Source organism: Salmo salar, chromosome 01, assembly GCF_965601325.2.
Source record: "Salmo salar chromosome 01, fSalSal1, whole genome shotgun sequence".
Taxonomy (NCBI): domain Eukaryota; kingdom Metazoa; phylum Chordata; class Actinopteri; order Salmoniformes; family Salmonidae; genus Salmo; species Salmo salar.
Window position 1 is genome coordinate 131,392,956 of NC_138291.1, and position 27,138 is coordinate 131,420,093.

Below are 27,138 nucleotides of genomic sequence, written 5' to 3' on the forward strand. Positions count from 1 at the left end.
AACCCTCCAAAATATTAACTTATGTACCCCCCCTCTGCCCTGTAGAGCGAGGTGTACAGGTCCCAGCCTGACCTGACAGCGGTTTACGACCCCACTGTTTCTACCCTGCCTGTGGACTACTCCTATGGACAATACCCAGAGCAGACGGATCCCGGACAGAGCTTCAGCCAGTACCCCTACACATCGGGCTACCAGGCAGATGACAGCACCTGGGTCGTCGCTGAGCAGCGTAAGAACATTGTTACTGGTAACATTCATTTGTCATTTCTGGTTTGCAGAATAGAAGAAAGAACCAGTAGGTGTTGAGTCCCATGAGTGATTCTGACTGATCTGGGGATTTTCCTGATTGCTGACCTTATCTGATTCTTGAAATGGCTTGTAGCCTTTTCCCCTTTGATTTGTCTCGAATGTGCTGGCCACTGTCCTGAGTTGTAGAAATTGGGACAGAATGTTCAGTCTGTTCAGATTTTGGATTATTTCTAAAGTTCTTCCTCTCCCCCCTCAGCTCCTCCTCGTCCCGTTACTCCAGAGAAGTACTCGGTATCCCACCGCTGTGCCCGCTTCGGGCCAGGTGGTCAGCTGATCCAGGTCCTGCCCAACCTCCCCTCGGCCGGCCAGCCTGCTCTAGTGGAGATCCACAACATGGAGGTAACCCTGAGAACCTAACCCACAACCCAGCCTTCTAATTGGCTAAGGCCAGAATTCAGTTGTCACCGATAGCGTTTCAAAGAGCACTGGAAATAATCAATCTATACTGTGGTTGATTGGGATTCAAACAAATATTTGAAGTACGGGTGTGGCTTTGTGTCAATAATATCCCATGGTAATATCCATGTGATGTCAACCTTTAACCTCTTACATCTAGACGTTCCGCTAGCGGAACACCTGCTCCAATATCCAATGATAGGCGTGGCGCGAATTACAAATTCCTCAAAAATACAAAAACTTCAATTTTTCAAACATATGACTATTTCACAGCATTTTAAAGACAAGACTCTCCTTTATCTAACCACACTGTCCGATTTCAAAAAGGCTTTACAGTGAAAGCAAAACATTAGATTATGTCAGCAGAGTACCCAGCCAGAAATAATCAGACACCCATTTTTCAAGCTAGCATATAATGTCACAAAAACCCAGAAGACAGCTAAATGCAGCACTAACCTTTGATGATCTTCATCAGATGACCCACCTAGGACATTATGTTATACAATACATGCATGTTTTGTTCAATCAAGTTCATATTTATATCAAAAAACAGCTTTTTACATTAGCATGTGACGTTCAGAACTAGCATACCCCCCGCAAACTTCCGGTGAATTTACTAACAATTTACTAAATTACTCACGATAAACGTTCACAAAAAGCATAACAATTATTTTAAGAATTATAGATACAGAACTCCTCTATGCACTCGATATGTCCGATTTTAAAATAGCTTTTTGGTGAAAGCACATTTTGCAATATTCTAAGTACATAGCCCAGCCATCACGGGCTAGCTATTTAGACACCCGGCAAGTTTAGCCTTCACCAAAATCAGATTTACTATTACAAAAGTTTGATTACCTTTTGTTGTCTTCGTCAGAATGCACTCCCAGGACTGCTACTTCAATAACAAATGTTGGTTTGGTCCAAAATAATCCATCGTTATATCCGAATAGCGGCGTTTTGTTCGTGCGTTCCAGAAACATTCCGAAATGGTAAATCAGGGTCGCGTGCATGGCGCATTTCGTGACAAAAAAATTCTAAATATTCCATTACCGTACTTCGAAGCATGTCAACCGCTGTTTAAAATCAATTTTTATGCAATTTATCTCGTAAAAAAGCGATAATATTCCGACCGGGAATCTCCTTTTCGGCAAACAGAGGAAAAAACACAAAGACGGGGCGGCCAGTGCACGCGCCTAAGCCCACAGTCCCTTGATCGGCCACTTGAGAAAGGCGATAATGTGTTTCAGCCTGGGGCTGAAATGACGACATTCAGGTTTTTCCCGGGCTCTGAGAGCCTATTGGAGCCGTGGGAAGTGTCACGTTACCGCAGAGATCCTTTGTAATTGAATGAGATGTCAAAGAAAGACAAATGGTCAGACAGGCCACTTCCTGTAAAGGAATCTCTCAGGTTTTGACCTGCCATTTGAGTTCTGTTATACTCACAGACACCATTCAAACAGTTTTAGAAACTTTGGAGTGTTTTCTATCCAAAGCCAATAATTATATGCATATTCTAGTTACTGGGCAGGAGTAGTAACCAGATTAAATCGGGTACGTTTTTTATCCAGCCGTGAAAATACTGCCCCCTAGCCATAACAGGTTAAATACACAGGGAGGTGATGGGATGTCCACCAAGCAGCTTGTGAAGTGTGTTGGCCATAATGAGGTTGATATCTCCAATATAGCATCATTTTGCTGAGAAGAATGTTGCAGTTCAGGCAAATTCAAATCTAGAACTTGAAGCCAGTTCCACTGCTGATTTTCATTCTTCCCCTCTAATCAGGGACTTTAGACCTGGAACACCAAGTGGGTGCAATTAATGATCAGGTAAAACAGAAAACCAGCAGTACTCTGGATCCTTCAGGGTCCGATTTTAATACCTCTGGTATAGTGGGTAGTTGCGCTATGGGCTCTTACTTACTTTACGTCAGCTTGGTGCTGAACGTGACCCTGGTATTTCAGCGTCTGCTTCGGTGATGCTTCTGATGAGTTAGCTAGTCTGTGTAAGACATCCTTAACTGGGGGTCTGTCATTGATTGTTGTGAGGTATGATCAGCATTTTAGCACATGGGTGTAAGGAAGCGAATGGATTGAGATTGGCAATCACTAGAGGAGATGGCAGTTCACTTGCAGCTCATGTATCATCAGACCGATACAGAACTGAACATGCATGAAGGGTTTACCACAGCTGGTTTCTGTATAAAGCATATTTTATACCCAACGTAAGAGCGTAACGCAATTAGCTAAGCAAAATTGCTTTCTTTCGTAGTTGCATCATGTTACAGATTGTGACCTGCACACTTGTGTGTATATTTGTGACATTAGTACGCAGGACACCCATTTTGCGTAGCTAATAAACTAGGCTTTTATAAATTAGACAATAGAAATGCTAAACAAAGTCATTGTTTTATTATCCATCATAGGAAAAAGCACAATTTGAATAGATTGTGAAATTATGACCATTAAATGGCCTTTTGAAGTGTGTTTCTTGACCATCTATGGTTTTCTTACAGATGATGCTGCAGGACACACCAGACCAATCTGAGCTGCGCTCCTTCCCCGGACCGCTTTTGAAGTAAGAGCATTTTGACCTTTCACCCTTAACCCCTGACGCCTGGTCTCCTAGAATGAGATAAAGATTAGGCTACATCCTAGCTATTTTCATACCCAACTGCTTAGCTACGTGTGCTACCTGTTTGTCTGTCTGTGTGAGATTGACAACATTGGAGGCGGACTATGCAGAAGGATTGATCTACAAATCCCCTTGAATCCCAAATTCTGTGATTAAAAATGAGCAATTCTGTGCCTCGCCTTGCTCAAACTGGTTACCTCAAACAAGCTATGTGTTACTTCTCACAGGGAGGAGACTCACAAGGTCGACGTGATAAAGTTCTCCCAGAACAAAGGCCTGGAGTGTGCCCGCAACAATGACCTTCTGGACAAGGACTCGGCTGCCCTCCTCTGGGACTTCATCGTGCTGCTGTGTAGGCAGAACGGGGTAAGACTGGTGGTCGGAGGTGGGACAAGACTCTTAAATTATATACGTTTCATTGTCTGTATCACAGATGCATTAAAAGACAACAAAAATATAAACATGGTGTACACCTCTCAAATTCAAATTTGGACCTTGAAGCCAGTTTCACAGCTTTTTTTCATTATTCCCTTCTAATAAGTGACTGATTTAGACCTGGGACACCAGGTGGGTACCATTATCAAGAAAAACAGCAGTACACTGGACCCTTCAGGGTCGGATTTAAATAACCCTGTTATAGACCGTTGCATCAGACATACTTTTTGTGTGTACAGTCCATTCAGAAAGTATTCACATTTTGTTATGTTACTGCCTTATTTTAAAATTGATTAAATGAAATGTTTTCCTCATCAATCTACACACAATTCCCCATAATGACAAAGCAAAAACAGGTTTTTAGAAATGGGAAACTGCGAGCTTGATTTTCAGCGGAAGGGACTGGGAGACTAGCCAGAATCGAGGGAAAGATGAACGTAGCAAAGTACAGAGATCCTTAATGAAAACCTGCTCCAGAACACTCAGGACACCTTCCAGCAGGACAACGACCCTAATACACAGCCAAGACAGATACAGGAGTGGCTTCGGGACAAGTCTCTGAATGTTCTTGAGTGGCCCAGCCAGAGCCCCGACTTGAACCTGTTCGAACATCTCTGGAGAGACCTGAAAATAACTGTGTAGCGACTCTCCCCATTCTACCTGACAGAGCTTGAGAGGATCTGCAGGGGAGAAACTCCCCAAATACAGGTGTGCCAAGCTTGTAGTGTCATACCCAAGAGGACTCAAGCTGGAGACTTACATTTCCCTTACTAACTTTAAACATCAGCTATCTGAGCAGCTAACCGATCGCTGCAGCTGTACATAGTCCATCTGTAAATAGCCCACCCAATCTACCTACCTCATCCCCATATTGTTTTTATTTACTTTGCTGCTCTTTTGCACACCAGTATCACTACTTACACACCATCATTTGCTTGTCTATCACTCCAGTGTTAATCTGCTAAATTGTACTTACTTTGCTACTATGGCCTATTTATTGCCTTACCACCTCATGCCATTTGCTCACACTGTATATAGACTTTTTTTTCCTATTGTGTTATTGACTACGCTTGTTTATTCCATGTGTAACTCTGTGTTGTTTCTGTCGCACTGCTTTGCTTTATCTTGGCCCGGTTGCAGTTTTAAATGAGAACTTGTTCTCAACTAGCTTACCTGGTTAAATAAAGGTGAAATAAAAAAATAAAAAAGGACTCAAGGCTGTAATCGCTGCCAAAAGTGCTGAGTAAAGGGTCTGAATTATTATGTAATTGTGATATTTCCATATTTCAAAAAATATATACACTGCTCAAAAAAATAAAGGGAACACTTAAACGACACAATGTAACTCCAAGTCAATCACACTTCTGTGAAATCAAACTGTCCACTTAGGAAGCAACACTGATTGACAATAAATTTCACATGCTGTTGTGCAAATGGAATAGACAACAGGTAGAAATTATAGGCAATTAGCAAGACACCCCCAATAAAGGAGTGGTTCTGCAGGTGGGGACCACAGACCACTTCTCAGTTCCTTTGCTTCCTGGCTGATGTTTTGGTCACTTTTGAATACTGGCGGTGCTTTCACTCTAGTGGTAGCATGAGACGGAGTCTACAACCCACACAAGTGGCTCAGGTAGTGCAGCTCATCCAGGATGGCACATCAATGCGAGCTGTGGCAAGAAGGTTTGCTGTGTCTGTCAGCGTAGTGTCCAGAGCATGGACCGCTACCTCCGCCTTTGTGCAAGGAGGAGCAGGAGAAGCACTGCCAGAACCCTGCAAAATGACCTCCAGCAGGCCACAAATGTGCATGTGTCTGCTCAAACGGTCAGAAACAGACTCCATGAGGGTGGTATGAGGGCCCGACGTCCACAGATGGGGGTTGTGCTTACAGCCCAACACCGTGCAGGACGTTTGGCATTTGCCAGAGAACACCAAGATTGGCAAATTCGCCACTGGCGCCCTATGCTCTTCACAGATGAAAGCAGGTTCACACTGAGCACGTGACAGACGTGACAGAGTCTGGAGACGCCGTGGAGAACGTTTTGCTGCCTGCAACATCCTCCAGCATGACCGGTTTGGCGGTGGGTCAGTCATGGTCTGGGGTGGCATTTCTTTGGGGGGCCGCACAGCCCTCCATGTGCTCGCCAGAGGTAGCCTGACTGCCATTAGGTACCGAGATGAGATCCTCAGACCCCTTGTGAGACCATATACTGGTGTGGCTGGCCCTGGGTTCCTCCTAATGCAAGACAATGCTAGACCTCATGTGGCTGGAGTGTGTCAGCAGTTCCTGCAAGAGGAAGGCATTGATGCTATGGACTGGCCCGCCCGTTCCCCAGACCTGAATCCAATTGAGCACATCTGGGACATCATGTCTCGCTCCATCCACCAACGCCACGTTGCACCACAGACTGTCCACCACAGACGCCACCTCATCAGGAGCATGCCCAGGCATTGTAGGGAGGTCATACAGGCACGTGGAGGCCACACACACTACTGAGCCTCATTTTGACTTGTTTTAAGGACATTACATCAAAGTTGGATCAGCCTGTAGTGTGGTTTTCCACTTTAATTTTGAGTGTGACTCCAAATCCAGACCTCCATGGGTTGATAAATTGGATTTCCATTGATTATTTTTGTGTGATTTTGTCAGCACATTCAACTATGTAAAGAAAAAAGTATTTAATAAGATTATTTCTTTCATTCAGATCTAGGATGTGTTGTTTAAGTGTTCCCTTTATTTTTTTTTAGCAGTATATTTATAAATAACTTGCTTTGTCATGGGGTATTGTCTGTAGATTGAGAGGGGGAAAAACGATTTAATCAATTTTGGAATAATGCTGCTGCGTGACAATGTGGAGTAAGTCAAGCGGTCTGAATACTTTCCGAAGGCACTGTATGTGTAACTGATTGATGCACACACACACACTACATGTTCATGTTTTTAAATATATGTCAATTGTAAAGTCTGGTCTGTAATGTATTTTTGTTGTGTCAGACCCCAGTAAGACAAGCTGTCTCTAATTGGGATCCTAATAAATCAAATCAAACACAGACCGTTGCATCAGACATAGACATCAGACGATTGTGAAGACCACATTCTCTTTGGTGTTTTTGGGTGGTTACTGTGTTTGTGTGTCAGTATGGTTCTTTATGAGGGTGAGTGTGTCTATGGCAAAGTCTACTTCTCTTGAGGTCTAGTCTATCAAGCAGTGGGGATAGTGTGTGACTGACGGTATGTCTTGGTTTGCACAGTCATGACTGAAATTATTTGCACCATTTTTGATAAAGATGTGCAAAAAAGACTGTATAATACAAATACTAAACTATTTTGTATGCCCCAAAAAATTGGTAATTTGTTATTTTATACAAATACAAATGCTCAGAGAAAGACATTTTGTTTAACCTCTATGGGGCAGGCGGGACGAATTCGTCCCACCTACGTAACAGCCAGTTGAATCCTGTGGCGCGATTTTCAAATACCTTAAAAATCCTATTACTTCAATTTCTCAAACATATGACTATTTTACAGCTATTTAAAGACAAGACTCTCGTTAATCTAACCACACTGTCCGATTTCAAAAAGGCTTTACAACGAAAGCAAAACATTAGATTATGTCAGCAGAGTATCAAGCCAGAAATAATCAGACACCCATTTTTCAAGCTAGCATATAGTGTCACAAAAACCCAGAAGACAGCTAAATGCAGCACTAACCTTTGATGATCTTCATCAGATGACACACCAAGGACATTATGTTATACAATACATGCATGTTTTGTTCAATCAAGTTCATATTTATATCAAAAAACAGCTTTTTACATTAGCATGTGACGTTCAGAACTAGCATACCCCCCGCAAACTTCCAGTGAATTTACTAACAATTTACTAAATTACTCACGATAAACGTTCACAAAAAGCATAACAATTATTTTAAGAATTATAGATACATTACTCCTCTATGCACTCGATATGTCCGATTTTAAAATAGCTTTTCGGTGAAAGCACATTTTGCAATATTCTAAGTACATAGCCCGGCATCACAGGGCTAGCTATTTAGACACCCAGCAGGTTTAGCACTCACCAATATCAGATTTACTATAAGAAAAATGGTCTTACCTTTCCTGTTCTTCGTCAGAATGCACTCCCAGGACTTCTACTTCAATAACAAATGTAGGTTTGGTCCAAAATAATCCATAGTTATGTTCCAACAGCGACGTTTTGTTCGTGCGTCCCAGACACTATCCCAATGGTAAATAACGGTCGCGCGCACGGCGCATTTCGTGACAAAAGATTTCTAAATATTTCATTACCGTACTTCGAAGCATGTCAACCGCTGTTTAAAATCAATTTTTATGCAATTTTTCTCGTAAAAAAGCGATAATATTCCGACCGGGAATCTGCAATTAGATAAACAGCCGAAGGAAAATATATCACTGGGTCGAATCGGGCACGCGCCTAATTCCATTGTCCTCTGATGGGCCACTTGGCAAAGGCGATTATGTGTTTCAGCCTGAGGCTGCCTCGTCATTGTTCAGGTTTTTCCCGGGCTCTGAGAGCCTATTGGAGCCGTGGGAAATGTCACGTTACAGCTAAGATCCTGACTCTTCAATAAACAGAAGCAAGAACAACAACACCTTGTCAGACAGGCCACTTCCTGCATGAAACCTTCTCAGGTTTTTGCCTGCCAAATGAGTTCTGTTATACTCAGACACCATTCAAACAGTTTTAGAAACTTTAGGGTGTTTTCTATCCATATGTAATAAGTATATGCATATTCTAGTTACTGGGTAGGAGTGGTAACCAGATTAAATCGGGTACGTTTTTTATCCGGCGGTGTAAATACTGCCCCCTAGCCCTAACAGGTTAACAAGTAATGTTTTCTTTTCAAAGTTAGTGGTCAAAATTATTGGTACCCTTTCTTTCAAGACTCCTACACCCTGTCCTTGTGATGATAATGGCACTGAGCCTTTTTCTAAAATCTTTTATGAGATTGGAGAAGATATTGGGAGGGATCTTAGAACATTCCTCCATACAGAATCTTTCCAGACTGTTGATATTCTTTATTTGCGCTTATGGACTGCCCTCTTTAATTCAATCCACAGGTTTTCAATGTGGTTCAAGTCCGGAGACTGAGATGGCCAGTGCAAAATGTTGCTTTTGTGGTCAATTAACCATTTTTCTTTGTGGATTTTGATGTGTGTTTGGGGTAGGGCTGGGCGATTATATCGAATTAATTTGAATTCATGTTTTAGTTCAATGTCCCAAATGCCTTCATTGCAAGAATCAAGTTTCTTGTTTTTATGAGCGTTCTATGTCTTGTTGGTCTCGTCTCCTTCGCTCCTTCTGTGCTGTGTGCACTGTGCACCTTCCCACTCGCACACAGACACTTCTTCCTCTCTGACAACAAGCAGTTTAAACTCGCCATTTGCATTTGAGGTTTTGAGGTTTGGTCCAACAGAATCGTCATATGGACACAGAATTGCTTAGACATTATTTTACTGTAATAGATGAGAACTTAACCTTTTTGACCCAACTCAAAATGTAGAACAAAGCAGACCTTAATTAAACGAGAGTATCAATGAACATGTTTTGGAAAATGTATGCTCAGTTTCTGACGCGCTTAGCATTTAGATTTTTCCTGACTGTTAGAAATGTAGTATATTGACCTTTAATGGTGCAACAAAGCTTATTTAGAATTTTCTTTAAATAAAATTGAGATGTATATCGTGGCCCACCCATAAGTTTGAAAGAATTGAGATATGATTTTTAGGCCATATAGCCCAGCTGTAGCTTGGGGTAATTGTCTTGCTGGAAGATCAACTTGCGGCCAAGATTCAGCCTCCTGACAGAGGCAACCAGGTTTTTGGCAAATAAATTATTTTCTTTGAGCAATTTGTATTAGTATAAAATAATTATAATGTTTTGTTGCATACAATATAGCTCAGTGTTCTATATTTATAGTAATTTTTGCTCATCTTTATCAAGGGTGCCAATAATTTTGGTCATGACTGTGGTGTAGGCATATATCTAAACAACCCTTTTTCTCCCTCTTCCTCGATCTTCCCTTTTCTCCCAGACCGTGGTTGGGACAGACATAGCTGATCTGTTGCTGAAGGAGCATCGCTCAGTGTGGTTGCCGGGCAAGTCACCTAACGAGGCCAACCTGATTGACTTCAACAACGAGCCACTGGCGCGGGCCGAGGAGGAGCCTGGGACGGGACCACTGTCCCTCCTATCAGACACCTTCATGACTGTCCCCGAGAACGTAGGCAAGGAAACGGAGCGCTTCAGGGAACTGCTGCTATTTGGTCGCAAGAAGGTATGAATGCCATCTACCTTGAATTTACTGGTTTATGTTAACCTCTTGCATCTAGGCGCTCCAGCGGGACCCCTAGCCAACAGCCAATGGGATCACATGGCGCAAAATACAAAAACTACTAAAATACCACAATTCAATTTTCTCAAACAATCAACTATTTTACACCATTTTAAAGATAAGACTCTCGTTAATCTAACCACATTGTCCGATTTCAAAAATGCTTTACAGCGAAAGCAAAACATTAGATTATGTTAGGAGAGTACATAGACCAAAATAACCACACAGCCATTTTCCAAGCAAGCATATATGTCAATAAAACCCAAAACACAGCTAAATGAAGCACTAACCTTTGATGATCTTCATCAGATGACACTCCTAGGACATTATGTATGTTTTGTTCAATCAAGTTCATATTTATATCCAAAAGCAGCTTTTTACATTGGCGTGTGATGTTCAGAAAATGTATTCCCACCAAAAACATCCGGTGAATTTACAAAAATACTCATCATAAATGTTGACAAAATACACAACAATTATTTAAAGAATTATAGATACAGAACTCCTTTATGCAATCGCTGTGTCAGATTTTAAAATAGCTTTTCGGCGAAAGCACATTTTTCAATATTCTGAGAACATAGCTCGCCATTACGGCGAGCTATTCAGACACCCGCCAAGTTCGGGGCAACCTTAACTCAGAATTAGTATTAGAAATATTGTATTACCTTTGCTGATCTTCGTCAGAATGCACTCCCAGGACTGCTGCTTCCACAAGAAATGTTGTTTTTGTTCGAAATAATCCATAGTTATGTCCAAATACCTCCGTTTTGTTCGTGCGTTCAGGTCACTATCCAAAGTTCGAGACACAAAAAGTCAATGTTCCATTACCGTACTTAGAAGCATGTCAAACGCTGTTTAAAATACATTTTTATGGTATTTTTAACGTAAAATTGCGATAATATTCCAACCAGACAATAGTGTATTCCTAAGGAGAAAAATAAAAAACAGCGTGCTCACGGGAACGCCCATATCCAATCTGTTTGTCCTCAGGCAGACCACTCAGTTACTGAGCTCCTATACTCTGCCCAGAGACAGGAGAAGGCTCAAACCAGTTTCTGAAGGCTTTAGACAGCCAATGGAAGCCTTAGTAAGTGCAACGTAACAGCACAGATACTGTAGTTTTGAAAGGGACTAGAAAGAAGAACTACATTTCTCAGATCCCACACTTCCTGGTTGACTTTTTCTCAGGTTTTTGCCTGCCATATGAGTTCTGTTATACTCACACACACCATTCAAACAGTTTTAGAAACTTCAGTGTTTTCTATCCAAATCTACTAATAATATGCATATTCTCGTTTCTGGGCAAGAGTAGTAACCAGTTTAAATCGGGTCTGTTTTTTCATCCGGCCGTGAAAATACTGCCCCCTATCCACATCAGGTTTTAAGTGGGAGAGTAGGAGGATTTTGACTGTGTGTTGTGATTTACGTGTGCTACAGTTATATGTGTTATATCCTTTTTACTACCTGTGCTTGTGTAGGATGCCCTGGAGGCAGCCATGAAGGGAGCTCTGTGGGGCCACGCCCTGCTGCTGGCCAGTAAGATGGACAGCCGGACACATGCTCGCGTCATGACCAGGTGGGTGAAGCGAATGCATGCAACCCATGCACATCGAATGGCTTTAGTCAGGGGCTTCAGCAAAAAAATAAGATTCTAAACACAGATCTATGCTGCTAGCCCGGTCCCAGATCTGCCAAACATGGCATGATAACCATCATAGGAGTTGGCTATGCAGCAACAGATCTGGGACCAGAGGGTTATACTAGGAATCTAGCTAGCTCTACTCAGGGTTTTCTAAAGCTAGCCAGCTTCAGTTAGCTTCATCCATGTTACGAAGGTGGATGGATAGTGATCCTTCAGCTACCGCTAGCTTGAGTAGAACTCGGCCATGCTTGTAACTGCGCATACATGTTGCACGTGGACACCCCAGCTAGTCAAACGCAGAACTCTTTACGAAATCAAAATGAAAAAAGTTATTCAGCAGGCTAGGGTGGGAAATAGGCTACTAGAAGAGCAGTCTTTCTTTTATTCCTCGTGTCGTTAATGCCGTCTTTGGTGTGAAATGCACAAGCACCTTTATCCCCTCTATCAAGATTTTTTTTGTATTAAGTTAAGTTAAGATGATGCACTATTTGCGAGATGGAGGGAATCTAATTTGATTGGTCCTCAACTCGAAGCTCAAACACTTAGGGTTCTTAAGAATCTCATATATAAAATATATTTTGATTTGTTTAACACTTTGTTGGTCAGTGCATTTTTTTATTTATTTTTATTATTTTATTTCACCTTTATTTAACCAGGTAGGCAAGTTGAGAACAAGTTCTCATTTACAACTGCGACCTGGCCAAGATAAAGCAAAGCAGTTCGACTCATATAACAACACAGAGTTACACATTAAGTAAAAAAACATAGTCAATAATACAATAATAATAATACATGATTCCATATGTGTTATTTCATAGTTTTGATTCTACAATGTATAAAATGGTAAATAAAGAAAAACCCTGGAATGAATAGGTGTCCAAACCTTTGACTGGTACTGTGTGTGTGTGTGTGTGTGTGTGTGTGTGTGTGTGTGTGTGTGTGTGTGTGTGTGTGTGTGTGTGTGTGTGGTAAGAATTTGTTCTTAACTGACTTGCCTAGTTCAATAAAGGTTAAAATAAAAAATAAAAAAATAATAATAATATATACATACATATATGTGTGTGTATATATTTATTTATTTATTATTTATTTATTTTAACCTTTATTGAACTAGGCAAGTCAGTTAAGAACAAATTCTTACTTTACAATGACGGCCAACCCCGACCAAACCCTCCCCTAACCCTGACGATGCTGGGCCAATTGTGCACCGCCCTATGGAACTCCTGATCACTGCCGGTTGTGATACAGCCAGGGATCGAACCATGGTCTGTCGTGATGCCTCTAGCACTGAGATGCAGTGCCTTAGACTGCTGCGCCACTCGGGAGCCCAAAGAATATCACATATACATAAGTATTCATACTCTTTACTCAGTACTTTATTGAAGAACCCTTTGTCAGTGATTACAGCTTCATGTCTTCTTGGGTATGACGAGAAGCTTGGCACACCTGTATTTGGGGAGTTTCTCCCATTCTTCTCTGCAGTTCCTCTCAAGCTCTGTCAGGTTGGATGGGGAGTGTCGCTGCACAGCTATTTTCAGGTCTCCCCAGAGATGTTCGATCGGGTTCAAGTCCGGGTTCTGGCTGGGCCACTCAAGGACATTCAGAGACTTGTCCCGAAGCCACTCCTGCGTTGTCTAGGCTGTGTGCTTAGGGTCGTTGTCCTGCTGGAAGGTGAACCTTCGCCCCAGTCTGAGGTCCTGAGCGCTCTGAAGCAGGTTTTTAATCAAGGATCTCTCTGTACTTTGCTCCGTTCATCTTTCCCTCGATGTTGACTAGTCTCACAGTCTCTGCCGCTGAAAAACATCCTCACAGCATGATGCTGCCACCCATGCTTCACCATAGGGATGGTGCCAGGTGTCCTCCAGACGTGACGCTTGGCATTCAAGCCAAGGAGTTCGATCTTTGTTTTATCAGACCAGAGAATCTTTCTCATGGTCTGAGAGCCCTTTAGGTACCTTTTGGCAAGCTCCAAGCAGGCTGTCATGTGCCTTTTACTGAGAAGTGGCTTCCATCTGGCCACTCTACCATAAAGGCCTGATTGGTGGTGTGCTGCGGAGATGTTTGTCCTTCTGGAAGGTTCTCCCATCACAGAGGAACTCTGCAGAAATGTTTTGGTAACCTTCCCCAGATCTGCCTCGACACAATCCTACCTCGGAGCTCTACGGACAATTCCTTCGACCTCATAGCTTGGTTTTGGCTCTGACATGCATTTGTCAACTGTGGTTCTTTATATAGACAGGTGTGTGTGCCTTTCCAAATCATGTCCAATCAATTGAATCTACCACAGGTGGAGTCCAATCAAGTTGTAGAAACATCTCAAGGATGATCAATAGAAGCAGGATGCACCGGAGCTCAATTTCGAGTCTTATAACAAAGGATCTGAATACTTATGTAAAGTATTTGTTTTTATTTTTACCAAATTTTGCTAACAAATTCTATAAACCTGTTTTTGCTCTGTCATTTTGGGGTATTCTGTGTAGATTGATTTAATCAATTTTAGAATAAGGCTGTAATCTCACAAAAAAATTCAAGGGGTCTGAATACTTTCCAAATCCAGTGTATACACGGGAGTCGATGTGAACGGGTATGAGGTAATTGAGGTAGATATGTACATTTAGGTAAAGGTAAAGTGACTAGGCAACAGTGTCGTGTCTTTACTATCATTAAATGTGAAGACTGTTATTTTATCAAATCAGTTCTCTAGGTTTAATTATTAGGTGATTAAACTAATCCTGTAATCATTAATTAACTAGGAAGTCGGGGCACCACAGGAAAATGTTTAGAGTTATAATTTCCCAACTATAACTCTTCAGGTATTTTTATCTTATCAATTGCAGTCTTCCATTAATGATTATTAATTGCCTTGTTAGTCTCATTCCAAACGTCATAAAATTCTTGGTTATCTGCACGAACCTTAGCATAAATTATGAATCAGCAATATACAAATTGGCTTAATTATTTATTTACGAACTAATTAACTAATCACAGAAATACATAAACAGTAGATATTGGTTACTAACAATGATACAAAGAAAAAGTCAGTGTCTTTCGTGGTTGTAGGTGGTTAGAATGGATATTTCAGAGTACATTCAAAAATTCTCATAGAATAGATGTTTCGGCGGTTGTCTGTATTCTCGTCCCAGGTTTACATAATTTCTAGCTGCAGACTAGTAATTCGTGTCTAAGATTTGCTCTTATTCTGTAGGGATCGATAGTCTCAGAGTTTAACCATTTCCAGCTGTGTAGCTAATGCTCCACTTGGTATAGTCTTGTCCTTTTGGTAGAGTTGTAGTTTAAACCACTTCACACGCCAGCGTCACCTGGCATGTTTTGGTCTTAGAAATACAACCATTTGTAACCTTAGTTTACACCATGGTTTGCGTGGTCTGGTGTGAATTTCATCAGGAGTGGGTTTTATACGTTTCAGTAGAAAAGTGCGGTCCATGATGCCTAATGTGATGTCTGGGCTCACGGGGGTGTGGCCACTGACTAGTTAATCTTCATATGAAAATCCATACTCTCATTTAGAAGGTTAATATCACATTACATCTTTTCACAAATAGTTTCATGTTTAATCACATACTTTTCACAATATTTAGATGTAAACCTGACAGCTGGGATCTACACCCAGAAAGGGCCACGTCATGACAACAGGATAGATAATAAACAGTAGCAGCAGCATATGTGATGAGCCTAAAGTGAGTGCAAAGAGGTTACTACAGATAGTCAGGGTAAACCAAGATGGCAGCGCAGTAGGACGTGTATATCTGTCTTTGTCTTCTCCCTTGTAAATAGCCAGTCTTTTTTGTGTATATCTTAATCTCACTTCTATCTACAAACTAAATATACTTTCCTGCAACCCGCCTCACCCAATGTGGTACAGATCTGCTATTTTCATTCCTTATAACTGGAACTTCCATCAGGAGCTAGCCAGCTAACTAGCTACTAGTCTTTGTTAGCCATGGCTAACTGTCCTTGCCTTTTTTCCCCGGAATCAGCCAGCCTTAGCTCGGACAATCACCTGCCAGTCTGCACAGCGCAACCCACAGAGCATATCGGACTGCTTCTCTCTACGATATCACTGGATTCCTGCAACCCGCCTCACCCAGTGTGGTGCGGATCTGTTATTTTTATTCCTTATAAATGGAACTTCCATCAGGAGCTAGCCAGCTAACTAGCTACTAGTCTTTGTTAGCCACGGCTAGCTGTCCCTGCCTTTTCCCCCCGCAATCAGCCAGCCTTAGCTCGGACAATCACCTGCCAGTCTGCACATGGCGGTATCAACCCAGAACACATCGGACTGCATCTCTCTACCATATCACCGGATTCCTGCCGCTATGGATCATTACACTGGATCATTACTCCTAGCTAGCTGCAAACAAGTGGCTACTGTTAGCTAACGCCTCTGTCCCAATACATGCACCAGCTAGTCTCAAGCGAGGCCCATAAACCAACTAATTCTAGGGCTACAATTACCTCTTTTGCCAATTGGCCTGGACCCTTTATTGTCGACACGGAGCCCCGCCGATCCATCATGACTGGACTGCCGACGTGATTGCACAATGTGGTCTCATCAGGCTATTCTGTTACGATATCGCCGCAGAACCATCTACTAGTCCCGGCCTGTTAGCTTTTTCTGAATGCTGTGTCCCCTGCTCGCCCAGTGTAGTAGTGAATACCGTACAGCACCCTGTCTCACCTATCGCTACTCTTTTGACCCTATGATCACTCGGCGACACAGCTGATGCCCCTTGGACTGTTTCAATAACATGGTACCTAATTTTGTTTACCTGTCGGCCCCAGCCTCAAACTCAGGTCCTGTATGTATCTAACTGACCCGCTCTGCCCTTTCTTCGCCATTTACCCGTTGTTGTCTTAGCTCTCCTGATTAACACCTGTGATTGCTTTATGCCTCTCTAATGTCAATATGTCTACTGCTTGTTTACTGCTGTTTTGGCTAGTTTTTATGGCTTTATTTCACTGTAGAGCCCTCAGTCCCGCTCAAATTGCCTTAGATAGCTCTTTCGTCCCACCCCACACACATGCGGATACCTCACCTAGTGTTAATTGATAACTCCAGAGACTAAACCTCTCATCACGCAACGCATAGGTTAACCTCCACTATACTCACATCCTACCATACCCTTGTCTGTACGTTATGCCTTGAATCTATACTACCACACCCAGAAATCTGCTGTTTTTATTCTCTGTCCCCAACGCATTAGACGACCAGTTCTTATAGCCTTTAGCCGTACACTTATCCTACTCCTCCTCTGTTGATGTAGAGGTTAATCCAGGACCTGCAGTGCCTAGCTCCACTCCTATTCCCCAGGTGCTCTCATATGTTGACTTCTGTAAAAGTAAAAGCTTTGTTTTCATGCATGTTAACATCAGAAGCCTCCTCCCTAAGTTTTTTTTTTTCACTGCTTTAGCACACTCTGCCAACCCTGATGTCCTAGCCGTGTCTGAGTCCTGGCTTAGGAAGGCCACCAAAAATCTATAACATTTTCCGCCAAGATAGAACTGCCAAAGGGGGTGGAGTTGCAATCTACTGCAGAGACAGCCTGCAGAGTTATGTCATGCTATCCAGGTCTGTGCCCAAACAGTTCGAGCTTATACTTTTAAAAATCCACCTTTTCAGAAATAAGTCTCTCACTGTTGCCGCTTGTTACAGACCCCCCAGCCCCCAGCTGCGCCCTGGACACCATATGTGAATGAATTGCCCCCTATTTATCTTCAGAGTTTGTACTGTTAGGTGACCTAAACTGGGATATGCTTAACACCCCAGCCACCCTACAATCTAAGCTAGATGCCCTCAATCTCACCCAAATTATCATGGAACCTACCAGGTACAACCCCAAATCCATGAACTCGGGCACCCTCATAGATATCATCCTGACCAACCTGCCCTCTAAATACACCTCTGCTGTGTTCAACCACGATCTCAGCGATCACTGCCACATTGCCTGCATCCGTAATGGGTCTGCGGTCAAACGACCACCCCTCAACACAGTCAAACGCTCCCTAAAACACTTCAGCGAGCAGGCCTTTCTAATCGACCTGGCCCAGGTATCCTGGAAAGATATTGACCTCATTCCGTCAGTAGAGGATGCCTGGTTATTCTTTAAAAGTGCTTTCCTCACCATCTTAAATAAGCATGCCCCATTCAAAAAATGTAGAACCAGGAACAGATATAGCCCTTGGTTCACTCCAGACCTGACTGCCCTTGACCAGCACAAAAACATCCTGTGGCGTTACTGCATTAGCATCGAATAGCCCCCGCGATATGCACCTTTTCAGGGAAGTTAGGAACCAATATACACGGTCAGTTAGGAAAGTAAAGTCTAGCTTTTTCAAGCAGAAATTTGCATCCTGTAGCACAAACTCCAAAAAGTTCTGGGACACTGTAAAGTCCATGGTGAATAAGAGCACCTCCTCCCAGCTGCCCACTGCACTGAGGCTAGGAAACACTGTCACCACTGATGAATCTATGATTATTGAGAATTTCAATAAGCATTTTTCTACGGCTGGCCATGCTTTCCACCTGGCTACCCCTACCCCGGTCAACAGCTCTGCACCCCCCACAGCTACTTGCCCAAGCCTCCCCATTTCTCCTTCATCCAAATCCAGATAGCTGATGTTCTGAAAGAGCTGCAAAATCTGGAAACCGACAAATTAGCTGGGCGAGACAATCTGGACCCTCTCTTTTTTTAAATGATCGGCTGCAATTGTTGCAACCCCTATTACTAGCCTGTTCAACCTCTTTCGTATTGTTTGAGATCCCCAAAGATTAGAAAGCTGCCGTGGTCATCCCCCTCTTCAAAGGGGGAGACACTCTAGACCCAAACTGTTAGACCTATATCTATCCTACCCTGCCTTTCTAAGGTCTTCGAATAGCCAAGTTAACAAACAGATTACCGACCATTTCGAATCCCACCGTACCTTCTCCGCTATGCAATCTGGTTTCCGAGCTCGTCATGGGTGCACCTCAGCCACGCTCAAGGTCCTAAACGATATAATCGCCATCGACAAAAGACAATACTGTGCAGCTGTATTCATAGACCTGGCCAAGGCTTTCGACTCTCAGTCACCGCATTCTTATCGGCAGGCTCAACAGCCTTAGTTTCTCAAATGACTGCCTCGCCTGGTTCACCAACTACTTCTCAGACAGAGTTCAGTATGTCAAATCGGAGGGCCTGTTGTCCGGACCTCTGGCAGTTTCTATGGGGGTGCCACAGGGTTCAATTCTCGGGCCGACTCTTTTCTCTGTATACATCAATGTCGTCGCTCTTGCGGCTAGGATTCTCTGATCCACCTCTACGCAGACGACACCATTCTGTATTCTTCTGGCCCTTCTTTGGACACTGTACAACTCTCCTTCCGTGGCCTCCAACTGCTCTTAAATGCAAGTAAAACTAAATGCATGCTCTTCAACCGATCGCTGCCCGCACCTGCCTGCCCGCCTAGCATCACTGCTCTGGATGGTTCTGACTTAGAATATGTGGACAACTACAAATACCTAGGTGTCTGGTTAGACTGTAAACTCTCCTTCCAGACTCATATTAAGCATCTCCAATCCAAAATGAAATCTAGAATCGGCTTCCTATTTCGCAACAAAGCATCCTTCACTCATGCTGCCAAACATACCCTCGTAAAACTGACTATCCTACCGATCCTTGACTTGAGTTTGAGTTTTTTTTTTTTTTTTCAGGGACAGTGCACATTAATCAACGTTTCAGTAAAAGTGCCGGTTTTAGCCAGCTGGCTAATTTTTCAACCGCAGTCCCTGGGCAGGTTATTAAAAACAATTACAATATAGACAATCATTGAACAGTGAGCACACGCAGAGTAACATAGGACAAGCAAGACATAGCAACATAGGCCAAGCAAGATGTAGCATACAGACAGAGCAACATAGAACAAAAAGCAACATGACAAAATCCATAAAAACAACAAAGTGTTTCCACACCTCACAAGCTACAGACAACAGACAACATGGAAAGCGGCAATACACAGCTAGGGATTATGTTCACAAGTCTGATTGACCTTTAGCCATGTCTTCATGCATTTTGTGAAAGTGTGATATGTGGTGCAGTTATGTATGTCTGATGGCAGTGTATTCCAGACATGGGAAGCTCTCACAGAGAAAGCAGATTTACTAAAGGTGCTTTTCCTTAAGGGAACTATACAGTCACCTCTCATGGCAGACCTTGTGGATCTGCTGCCATATGTTTGGGTTTTCTGTTTTACAAAAATACTGAGTGGAGGGGGAGCTAGGCCATTTAGGATCTTGAATACAAGACATGCGTCGGTGTATTGCACAAGATTTTCCCAACTCAGGAGCTCATGCTTTCTGAGGATGTAACAGTGATGATGGCTATTGGGCTTTCTATCAAGCACTTTGAGAGCCTGTTTGTAGACAGACTGAATAGGTTTTAATGTTGTATAGCAAGCTTGGGTCCAACTAATCAAGCAGTATGTTAAGTGGGGGAGTATCATCGATTTGAAATACAGTTTTGCTACCTCTGTAGTCAAACAATTTCGTATAAATCGGAAATTAGCTAGGTTGAATTTGGTTATTTGAATTACCTTTTTCACATGCTTTTTAAAAGAGAGGTTGGAATCAAGTATGATTCCAAGGTACTTAAAATCAGATACCACCTGGAGCTTCTCCCCTGACACATAGACATCTGGCTCAGTAGCATCTGTTGCCCTCTTTGTGAAGAACATGCAAACTGTTTTTTTCACATTGAGATGCAAACACGAGTCACTGAGCCACTTTGTAACCTGGACCATTACAGTAGTGAGTTCTTGTGCAGCTTGTTGTTTGCTCTTTGCATGCACATATATCACTTTATCATCTGCATACATTTGAACTTCAGACCCCGTTGCAAACGGAAGGCAGATCATTAATGTACAGGCTGAACAGGAGGGGCCCCAGTATTGACCCTTGGGGCACGCCCACATCATAGCTAAGAGTGGGCGACAGCTCATTGCTCACTCTGACACACTGAGTTCTGCCTTCAAGGTATGTTTACATCCATCTCAAGGCATCGGGGGAAAAGTTGAACTTGGACAATTTTGTGATGAGAATCTCATGGTTAACAGTATCGAAAGCCTTCCTTAGGTCCAGAAACACAGCCCCAACAACGCCCCCTTTGTCCATCTTGGACTTCACATTTTCCAGAAGAAAGCAGTTGGCCGTTTCTGTGGAGTGTTTCGCTCTGAAGCCAAACTGCATGGAGTGTAATGTGAAGGGGCTATTGTTGAGGTGGGAAATCAGTTGTTCTGCTACACACTTTTCAACAACCTTCGACACTACAGGTAGTATACTAATGGGCCTGTAGTTACTCACATCAGCAGGGTCGCCCGATTTAAAGATGGCCGTTATTATGGCTGACTTCCATACCCTTGGAAACACCCCCAGACCAATAGATGTGTTGGTGACCTTAGTAATGGGGCCAATGAGTGACTCTTTGTAGTTTTTAAGAAAGGTAGAGTCCAGCCCAAACACATCTTTGGATTTAGAGTTCTTTAGTGAGCTAATCACTTTGTTCACCTTTGACTCAGAAACCTCCCTTATGATGAAGACAGGTTGAGCGTCATTCACTAGCACTGAGCCCAATAAACCAGTGGAGGGGTTCTGTGTCAGTACCTTGACAGAGTCAATAAAGTAGGAATTGAAGGCTATTGCTATTTCAACTGCATCCTGTGTTAGATTGTTATTCACCATGATTTCTAGTCTTTTTGCGGTGTTACTATGGTCTTTCCCTGTTAACTTTTTTAGATTCTCCCAGATCAATTTAGAATTTCCCTTTGCCTCACCAATTATGTTAATAAAAAAGTTTGCCTTGGCCTGTCTGATTTCTTTCATCACCTTATTTCTCAACATGGTAAACCTACGTCTGTCATGCTCTAATTTGGATTTTAGGGCTGTTTTTAGAGCATAATCTCGTTCTTTCATCAATTTCCAAATTTCTCCATTTAGCCAAGGAAGAGTGCTCTTTTGGCCAGGTTTGGAATTGATTTTCTTTAGGAAACCATTTATTGTAGCCTGGATTGTGGATAGAAAAACCTCACTATCAGCTTCCACGTCTGTATAGGACAAGAGATCATTCCAGTTAATTCCATTAATTGCGTTTTCAAATTAGTTTAATTCACTCTTAGGTATTCTTAGTTGATCCGGCTTTCTAACAGTAGAAAGCTTAAACCTGCTCTTAGACAACTTTCTGGCTATAAGTGTCAAATTATGATCAGATAGCCCAGTAACCATATTGAATGATTTAGTCACTCTCTCTGGTTTATTACTGAACACCAAATCAATCTGTGTTTTAGAGCAACAAGTCACCCTGGTTGGCCCTTTAACGAGCTGTGTAAGGTCAAAGGTATTAGTGATCCGTTTGAGGGTTTTCCTACAAGACTTGTCTTCATAATTAATATTACTTCGGCGATGTCATTTACGAAATAGCCTCCAACACTCTACTCAGCAAATTGGATGAAGTCTATCACAGTGCCATCTGTTTTGTCACCAAAGCCCCATATACTACCCACCACTGCAACCTGTATGCTCTCGTTGGCTGGCCCTCGCTTCATATTCATCGCCAAACCCACTGGCTCCAGGTCATCTATAAGTCGTTGCTCAGTAAAGCCCTGCCTTATCTCAGCTCACCATAGCAGCACCCAACCGTAGCACGCGCTCCAGCAGGTATATTTCACTGGTCACCCCCAAAGCCAATTCCTATTTTGGCCGCCTTTCCTTCCAGTTCTCTGCTGCCAATGACTGGAACGAATTGCAAAAATCACTGAAGCTGGAGACTCAGATCTCCCTAACTAACTTTGAGCATCAGCTATCAGAACAGCTTACAGATCATTGCACCTGTACATAGCCCATCTGTAAACAGCCCATCCAACTACCACATCCCCATTATTATTTATTTTATTTATATTTTAACTTTTTTTTTGCTCCTTTGCAACCCAGTATCTCTACTTGCACATTCATCTTCTGCACATCTATCACTCCAGTGTTTATGTGCAAAATTGTAGTTATTTTGCCACTACGGCCTATTTATTGCTTTACCTCCCTAATCTTACTTCATTTGCACACACTGTTTATAGACTTTTCTATTGTGTTATTGACTGTACGTTTGTTTATTCCATGTGTAACTCTGTGTTGTATGTGTCACACTGCTTTGCTTTATCTTGGCCAGGTCACAGTTGTAAATGAGAACTTGTTCTTAACTGGCTTACCTGGTTAAATAAAGGTGAAATAACCAAATAGCTATTTTTTTGATTTTTTTACTATTTGGCTAAAGCTGCCGCTTTCAAGGAGCGGTGACACTAATCTGGACTCTTAAAGAAATCCTGCTACGCCCTTTGACGAACCATCAAACAGGCATAGCATCACTACATGACTGAGATCTAATCCTACTACACCGGCTCTGACACTCGTCGGATGTGGCACGGCTTGCAAACTATCACGGATTACAAAGGGAATCCCAGCCACGAGCTGCTCAGTGACGCGACTAGAAAAATACCTTCTATGCCTGCTTCGAGGCAAGTAACACTGAACCATGTGTGAGATCACCAGCTATTCCGGACGACTGTGTGATCACTCACTCCATAGACAATGTGAATAAGACCTTTAAACAGGTTAACAATCACAAGGCTGCAGGGCCAGACGGATTACCAGGATGCTTACTCGGAGCATGTGCTGACCAGCTGGCAAATGTCTTCACTGCCATTTTCAACCTCTTCCTTACCCAGTCTGTAATACCTACATGTTTCAAGCAGTACTATAGGCCCTGTGCCCAAGAACGCAAAGGTAACCTGTCTAAATGACTATCGCCCCGTAGCACTCACATCTGTAGCTATGAGATGCTTTGAAAGGCTGGTCATGGCTCAACACGCCCCCATTTTCCTTGTCTGGGGTAAGCATAGCGTCCAGTGCTGGCGACTCGTTGAAGTATTTAACCCCCTTATGGTATTAGGTTCAAATTTTTTAGAGTAAATAACTCACGGACACTAGAGAAGCTTTACCAAGTTCAATTTTTCCCCAAAGGGTCGACACAGCTGTATTCAGACAAAGACATGTTTCCACCACTACAAATATATATATACTCCACTTTGGGCACACCTCCTTCTCTCCAATCCTTACATCTTATGGTTCGACTGGAAGAGGGTAATAGGATAATAAACCATACTTTCTCCCTTCAGGGGATCTGACCTGACCTCAACCCCTCCTTCGCCTAGTCCACAGATGTCCACCCTCTTCCCCTATAGCAATCCTGTTACTTTCTCCCGTCCACCCAACACATTCCAAAGCCATCGGTCTTTCTACAGAGAACCATTAACCTCTGACATAAAAACCAGTCTCTTCCACTTTTTTTATATACTATGCTTATGCGTATAACAATGTTCAAAGGTTACCCCGAATCCAACAATGGCAAGCCTAAATAAGTTCAGGAATAAACATTTGCTTAACAAGTCACATAATAAGATGCATTGACTCACTCTGTGTGCAATAATAGTGTTTAGCATTATTTTTGAATGACTACCTCATCTCTGTACCGATTCAACCACCATGGGCAAAGGGGGTGATATTAATTAACACACATTTTTACCAAATGTGCAAACATATCCTGAAGGTAGATGGATGATTTTAAATATATTATTGGACCATACCTATAACCTTAACCTATACGGTCAAAATAATTATGATCCATGCTTCTTTGAAAATATACACTACCGTTCAAAGGTTTGGGGTTAATTAGAAATGTCCTTGTTTTTGAAAGAAAAGCAACAACAACAAAAAAGTCCATTAAAATAACATCAAATTGATCATAAATACAGTGTAGACATTGTAAATGACTATTGTAGCTGAAAAACGGCCGATTTTTTTATGGAATATCTACATAGGCGTACAGAGGCCCATTACCAGCAACCATCACTCCTGTGTTCCAATGGCACGTTGTGTTAGCTAATCCAAGTTTATCATTTTAATAGGCTAATTGGTCATTAGAAAACCCTTTTGCAATTGTTAGCACAGATGTAAACTGTTGTGCTGATTAAAGATAAAACTGGCCTCCTTTAGATTATTTGAGTATCTGGAGCATCAGCATTTGTGGGTTCGATTACAGGCTCAAAATGGCCAGAATCAAATAACTTTCTTCTGAAACTCATCAGTATATTCTTGTTCTGAGAAATGAAGGCTATTCCATGCAAGAAATTTCCAAGAAACTGAAGGTCTCATACAACGCTGTGTACTACTCCCTTCACAGAACAGTGCAAACTGGCTCTAATAGAAAGATGAGTGGGAGGCCCCGTTGAACAACTGAGTACGAGGACAAGGACATCAGTGTCTAGTTTGAGAAACAGACGCCTCACAAGTCCTCAACTGGCAGCTTCATTAAATAGTACCTGCAAAACACCAGTCTCAATGTCAACGTTGAAGAGGCGACTCCAGGATGCTGGCCTTCTAGGCAGAGTTGCAAAGAAAAAGCCATATCTCAGACTGGCCAATAAAAAGAGAAGATTAAGATGGGCAAAAGAACAGACACTGGACAGAGAATGTATTTTTTTTTGCAACTCTGCCTAGAAGACCAGCATCCCGGAGTCGCCTCTTCACTGTTGAGACTGGTGTTTTGCGGGTACTATTTAAAACAAACATTGACAGTAGCTTGACCTTACTGGGAAGCTCAGTGACTTTCAACGAGGCAACGTCATAGGATGCCACCTTTCCAACAAGTCAGTTCGTCAAATATCTGCCCTGCTATAGCTGCCTCGGTCAACTGTAAGTGCCGTTATTGTGGAGTGGAAACGTCTAGGAGCAACAACGCCTCAGCTGTCAAGTGGTAGGTCACACAAGCTCACAGAACAGGACCGCTGAGTGCTTAAGCACAAAGTGTGTAAAAAACATCTGTCCTCAGTTGCAACATTCACAACCGAGTTCCAAACTACCTCTGGAAGCAACGTCAGCACATTAACTGTTCGTCGGGAACTTCACGAAATGGGTTTCCATAGCCGAGCAGCCGCACAAAAGCCTAAGATCGCCATGCGCAATGCCAAGCTTCGGCTGGAATGGTGTAAAGCTCCCCGCCATTGAACTCGGCAGCAGTGGAAACGCGTTCTCGGGAGTGATGAATCACGCTTCAGCATCTGGCAGTCCAGCGGATGAATATGGGTTTGGCGGATGCCAGGAGAACGCTACCTGCCCAATGCATAGTGCCAACTGTAAAGTTTGATGGAGGAGTAATAATGGTCTGGGGCTGTTTTTTTTCATGGTTCGGGCTAGGCCCCATAGTTCCAGTGGAGGTTAATCTTAACGCTACGGTATACAATGACATTCTAGATGATTCTGTGCTTCCAACTTTGTGGCATCAGTTTGGGGAGGGCCCTTTGCTGTTTCAGCATGACAATATCCCCGTGCACAAAGCGAGGTCCATACAGAAATGGTTTGTTGGGATTGGTGTGGAAGAACTTGACTGGCCTGCACAGAGCCCTGACCTCCACCCCATCAAACACCTTTAGGATGAATTGCAACACCGACTGCGAGCCAGTGCCCAACCTCACTAATGCTCTTGTGGCTGAATAGGAGCAGGTCCTCACAACAATGTTCCAATATCTAGTGGAAAGTCCTCCCCAGAAGGGTGGAGGCTGTTATAGCAGCAAAGGGGGGACCAACTCCATATTAATGCCCATGATTTTGGAATGAGATGTTGGACGAGCAGGTGTCCACAAGCTTTTGGTCATTTAGTTTATTTCTGTATTTCGTTTTCAATAAATGTGCTAATTTCTAAACATTTTTCTCTTTGTCATTATGGGATATTGTGTGTAGATAGGGGAGAAGAAAATATATTCAATCCATTTTGAATTCAGGTTGTAACACAGCAAAATGTGGAATAAGTCAAGGGGTAGGAATACTCTCTGAAGGCATTGTATGTACAAAAAAGTTGCTTAACGTAGAAAAAACACACAAAATAGCAGAATTAGTCAGGAGGCCGGAAGACGTTAGCTATCCACTGCAGCGCCTCAAAACATTTTTAAAAAGAGGTGAATGTATTGACCGAAGATGAAACTTGTGATCCTTTTTTCTTGGGGTGGTCAGGTTTGCGAACAGTCTGCCCATCAACGACCCTCTGCAGACAGTGTACCAACTGATGTCTGGGAGGATGCCCGCCTCAGCCACTGTGAGTATGACCCTGTGGTACCTTTTCTAATTTAATAACAGAACCACACTGCTCTCTTGTTCAGAAATTACATTTTGAGATTAAAAGCGAGTATTTAAAAAAATAAAAATAAATTAAGTTTATTAAATTCGTTATTAATTTAAACAGGAATTTACATTTAAA

General features: G+C 42.5%; 1 protein-coding gene across 6 annotated transcripts in view; it reads left to right on the plus strand.

The window, feature by feature from the left end:
* The window catches only part of sec16a (SEC16 homolog A, endoplasmic reticulum export factor), a 103,989-nt gene that overhangs the window by 45,575 nt on the left and 31,276 nt on the right, over positions 1-27,138 (plus strand). For all 6 annotated transcript variants that reach the window (XM_082978806.1, XM_082978808.1, XM_082978809.1 and 3 more), the window contains 7 exons: positions 46-229; positions 506-648; positions 3,222-3,283; positions 3,568-3,706; positions 9,850-10,092; positions 11,628-11,725; positions 26,895-26,976. In XM_082978806.1, coding sequence (XP_082834932.1) covers positions 46-229; positions 506-648; positions 3,222-3,283; positions 3,568-3,706; positions 9,850-10,092; positions 11,628-11,725; positions 26,895-26,976 — 951 coding nt within the window. The remainder of the gene's footprint in view (positions 1-45; positions 230-505; positions 649-3,221; positions 3,284-3,567; positions 3,707-9,849; positions 10,093-11,627; positions 11,726-26,894; positions 26,977-27,138) is intronic.